The sequence below is a fragment of the Lycium barbarum genome, chromosome 1, assembly GCF_019175385.1.
Source record: "Lycium barbarum isolate Lr01 chromosome 1, ASM1917538v2, whole genome shotgun sequence".
In the NCBI taxonomy this organism is placed as follows: domain Eukaryota; kingdom Viridiplantae; phylum Streptophyta; class Magnoliopsida; order Solanales; family Solanaceae; genus Lycium; species Lycium barbarum.
In genome coordinates this window covers 169,447,263-169,451,847 of record NC_083337.1, presented here as the reverse complement: position 1 = coordinate 169,451,847, position 4,585 = coordinate 169,447,263, and the positions used below count along the sequence as shown (strand labels likewise).

Genomic DNA, 4,585 nt, shown 5'->3' with positions numbered 1-4,585 from the left:
TTCCGCATTTATGATTTAAACAAGTATTTCATTAAATTATTATGACATCTCATGTTTTATAAAAGCTCATCACGTTCATGCTATATTTCCGCTCATGTATGCCTCATGATGATTCAGCAAGCCATGTGGTTCGCTTGGTCACATGCAGTATGGCACCGAGTGCCGTGTTTCACCCAGGCCATGGTTCGGGGCATGACAACCTGTATCCACCCCTACTCATATGTACCTTCCCTTTTCTTTCCAGCTTTTAATAACAAGCTTTGTTTGCACACCCAACAATAACAACTTTTATTCATGACGGATTCAACTGGAACACACTTGAGAAACACTGAATATTGCAAATTAATACAAACATTGAAAAGTTAGTTACTAGGTAGAAATTCTCTGCCACCATTTTCAAACAAGAAGTATTAATTAATAGTCAGGCCGTTGGAAACCATAGACAGTGAATCCTCCATCAACTGCTATAACCTGGCCAGTGACATAGGAAGCAGCAGGAAGACAAAGATAAGCGACCAATGATGAAACTTCTTCAACTTCTCCAGGACGCTTAAGAGGAGTTCTTGATATTACTCCTTCCATCAAAGCTTTATCCTCCATCAACTGTGAATACAGAGCCATCAAATTCTTCAATGATTCAAGAGTAATGTAGTGAAGAAAAAATCGGAGTTATCGATCATTTTAGGGAAAAGGGTAAAATTTTTCCTTCTACTATCTGAAAAGGATTAAATTTACCCTTGTTATACTACTCGTACAAAAATATTCCGATGTTACCCAAATGGCTCAGATATACCCCTCCTCCTTTAGGGTGGACGCCTAACGTGATACTAATATTTTGGTGAGGTGGCCATGGCATCTTACTGCCCCAACCCGTTTTGCCTGGCACCATGATCAACACCACCATGACCACTCACCATCCTCATATATATGATGGAGCAATAAATTTGGTGATACATTAGCGAAAGTGGCAAAGCCAAAAATTCTACTAATCAGGAGGTTTAAACAAATACAAGAATACGCCCTTGTTATTGAAACCTGTAACCTAAAGCAGTTTTTGAGACACCTTTGTTGAAGATGCGGAATTAAGATTTCAACTTTATGGGTTCAAATTCAGAATTTTAGCACAACTCATTTTATTAATTTAATTTACTGGGATCAAAGTCAATTTATACTTATTTATATTTAATGAATTAACACACATATAGTATATGAGCCAGAGGTATTGAGGACGGGAATTCATCAATTGAATATCCTTCGAACCACACAGCTCCGCCCACGAAGAAAAGACTATAATAAAACGTAGGAGCATTGATTGGAGAGAAATGAGAGAAATATTACATGTTTGACGAGGGGAGTGTTTATGTACCAGGGTGCAACACCGTTAACCCGAATACCATCTTTTGCCCATTCACAAGCCAAATCTCTTGTCAGCTGATTCATTGCCCCTGCCATCAGTTAATTAACAAGAAGAAAAATATGGTCTTTTGACTTTTAGCATCAGTAATTATTAATCAAAGGATAGATATATGATATGAGTATAACAGCACCTTTTGTTGCTCCATAAATAGAAGCCTCAGAAAAGTGGACAAGACCAGCAACAGAGGACATGAAAACAATAGTTCCAGCTCCAGATGATTTCAGGAGAGGATGAGCAAGTTGACACATATGGAATGAAGATTCTAAATTGGTAGCCATCACAAAGGCATAATCTCCGGCAGTATACTCGACAGTATGCTTCGAAATGCTTGTCCCAACATTGTTTATCTACAACAAGAAGATAATAAGGTAATTCCTGTATTTTAATATGATATTTTTTAGTCTGTTTTCAAATGAATTATCTCTTCTATATTTGGTACTTTCTTTAATCCTCACATTCTACATGACATGTTTAAGAGTTAATTAAGAACACGAGATTTAAAGGGTATTAGTACATTATACACATCCTTAATTTAAGATCACATAATTCAAAAATCTTCCTTGGTCAAAAGATTTGTCAGGCCGTCTAAGAATGGTGCTTTCTGGACCAGAAGGAATGCATTTCTAAAGTAATGTATAACTTCCTATGGTGGATGTATTTAACAACATTGATAGTGCAGTAAAAATTTATATTTGTTGTGTATTTGATAGTGTAATTTTTTGAAAACTATCAGCTGTTCACATCAAACGCAATTGCAAGTAGCTAGTTATATATCTCAAATAAGTAGAATTAGTAACTTGGAAAATAATGCCCAACCTTAGCCAGGTTAAATTCACTAAATTGTACAAGTCATTAAGTTAAATATAGGGTTAATAAGAGGATATATGGAATTAAAATTCTCACAAGAATGTTGAGTTTTCCATCAAATGCCAAGGAAACCTTTTCCATGAGTTGTACTCTTTGCTCTCTAGAAGATACATCGCATACTGAACCTTTTACTTGAAGGCCTTTGGCAGACCACTCTTGCAAACGTTCATTGAGTTCTGATTCTTTCCTTGAACATGTGTACACTGTTGCACCAAGTTCAGCAAGCTCCTCCACAATTGCATGCCTACAGAAAAAGAGAAGAAAAAAAAAAAAAAAAAAAAAGCTATGCATATGTAACCTAAGTTTAAATAATAAAAAAGTTTGATTTAGACATGTAAATTTTTTACATTAATTATCCGTATATGTTATAATGTTAACTAAACAGTCGAATTCCTCTTATCCGTACTAGTTCTGAGTTGGCTATTCAACCTTTGGGGAAGGCTCCTGAAGGAACCGTTCCTGGTACGTCCGTTGGCCAGCATGCGGCTGCCCGCTCTCGCTGTTGGAGCAGCTCGAGCAATCTATCGACAATCATGTCTAACCGTGGATCAGAGCCAATCCTTTTCTTCGAGTTACGGATTCAACAATGACTTTTCTTGCCTGTGTTATCCATCAACCTGAGGTTGTTTACCTTGAAGACCTGATACAGTCTCCACTCTCCAAGGTATAAATGACTTGCTTCTATTTTGTACTCCTTTTGTCCCAAATTATGTGATACACTTTCCATTTTAGTATGTCCCAAAAAGAATGATACATTTTTATATCTAGAAATAATTAACTTTAAACTTCCCCTTTTACCCTTAATAAAATGAATTACAACTACACAAATATTTATGGCTTGTTTTGGACCGCAAGTTTCAAAAGTCTTCCTTTCTTTCTTAAACTTTCTAGTCAAACTATATCACATAAATTGGGACGGAGAGAGAATATGTTAGCATGGTATCTAGACATTTAACTATATGTGTATTTTAAATGTTATAGCTAGCAAATAACTTGACTGTTTATTTTAAAATTTATATGTATATAGAAGTTGAACTGAGAAAAAGTTATAGAGAGCTTCACCCAATTCCCTTAGTGCCGCCAGTGACGAGAGCCGCAAAACCAGTAAGTGACCATCTGGATCCTGCAATCTTTGCCATAGATAAGTTTCTTGCGGCTCGATTATTCAAGATATTTTATTGCAGTAAAGATTGTTTTGAAAAAAAGATAGTATCTGTGACCTATATATACTACTACTAGTATTATCTATTATTTGCGTGGGCCACTCTTATCAGCCTTTTTACCCCAAAAATGGTCACACGATTTCTCGTAGAAATTTGTCCACACGAATTTTCTCGATTTCGGGTATTGTTTGGGTAACACAGCAGAAAATTGTAGAACTGGAGGATGATTGCGTGAACGATTTTTGTTCATGCTTGAAGATTCGATTTACAGTCATGATCGCGCTTCAAAAAATAACTATTAATTTTATGTTTAATTAAAATTTGCGATAATGTGTTGTTTATGTTACATGAAAGTTTGATACTGAGAATTGCTTTGGCTGCTTATATCCTCTCAACGATTTAGACAATGCAATTTTCATTAGGGGTGAGCGTTCGGTTGTTCGGTTCGGTTTTTTCAAAGTTCGGTTCGGTGTTTCGGTTTCGGTTTTTTTAAAGTGGAAACCGAACACCGCACCGAATTAATTCGGTTCGGTTTCGGTTTTCTAATTCGGTTTTTTGGCATTGGTTAAGCAATAGTCACCCGTTACTAGATGATTCATGATCAAGTATCAACAGCCGCAGCAGCAGCCAGCAGCTGCCCGCAACTGCAGCCACAAATTCCTAACTTTTTCATTTTGATTCAACCATTTGTTCAACGTACATGTAAACATATATTATCCTGAAGGAAGGGTTAGTTATGATAAAAGGAATGGCTATTAATCACGCCCAAAAGACAGCTGCCCAAACTTAAATTAGCAGAGAAAATGACATGTGCACGACCTTTTTAACTATGCTGATAGCTCCATGTTATCCACAACAGTTTTTCAAGGCAATGAACACATAAGCTGAACCTATACACATCAACACTGGTCAGCAATTTTGAATTTAACCAAACTAGTGTCTGCCTGAATAAATGGAGCAGCCACTATAGGAAGAAGTATTACTCTATACCTAGGATGAGTCATGTATTGAACAAGTTGCCGTTAATGTTGAAATTAAACTGAGAAAATTTTAAATAACTGTCCAATGGATCAGCAAAATAAAGTTAGATTACTCATATATGTCTTTGAATATGAAAATGAAACATCACTTGAAAGCA

General features: G+C 36.1%; 1 protein-coding gene across 3 annotated transcripts; it reads right to left on the bottom strand.

The window, feature by feature from the left end:
• Window positions 1-259: 259 nt before the first annotated feature.
• Window positions 260-3,962, bottom strand: LOC132607346 (tropinone reductase homolog At5g06060-like). 3 transcript variants are annotated; one of them, XM_060321278.1, is made up of 5 exons: window positions 3,347-3,721; window positions 2,321-2,528; window positions 1,548-1,764; window positions 1,339-1,445; window positions 260-603 (listed from the first exon to the last, which is right to left on the bottom strand). In XM_060321278.1, the coding sequence occupies exons 1-5, from the start codon at window positions 3,421-3,423 to the stop codon at window positions 415-417; spliced, it is 798 nt and encodes a 265-aa protein (XP_060177261.1). In that variant the 5' UTR covers window positions 3,424-3,721; the 3' UTR covers window positions 260-414. The 3 variants fall into 3 exon arrangements, 2 of the variants coding, with proteins under 2 accessions (XP_060177261.1, XP_060177269.1); XM_060321286.1 differs by lacking the exon at window positions 3,347-3,721 and adding an exon at window positions 2,714-3,340; XR_009570256.1 differs by having other exon boundaries at window positions 464-603; window positions 1,339-1,431; window positions 3,347-3,962.
• Window positions 3,963-4,585: the final 623 nt, after the last annotated feature.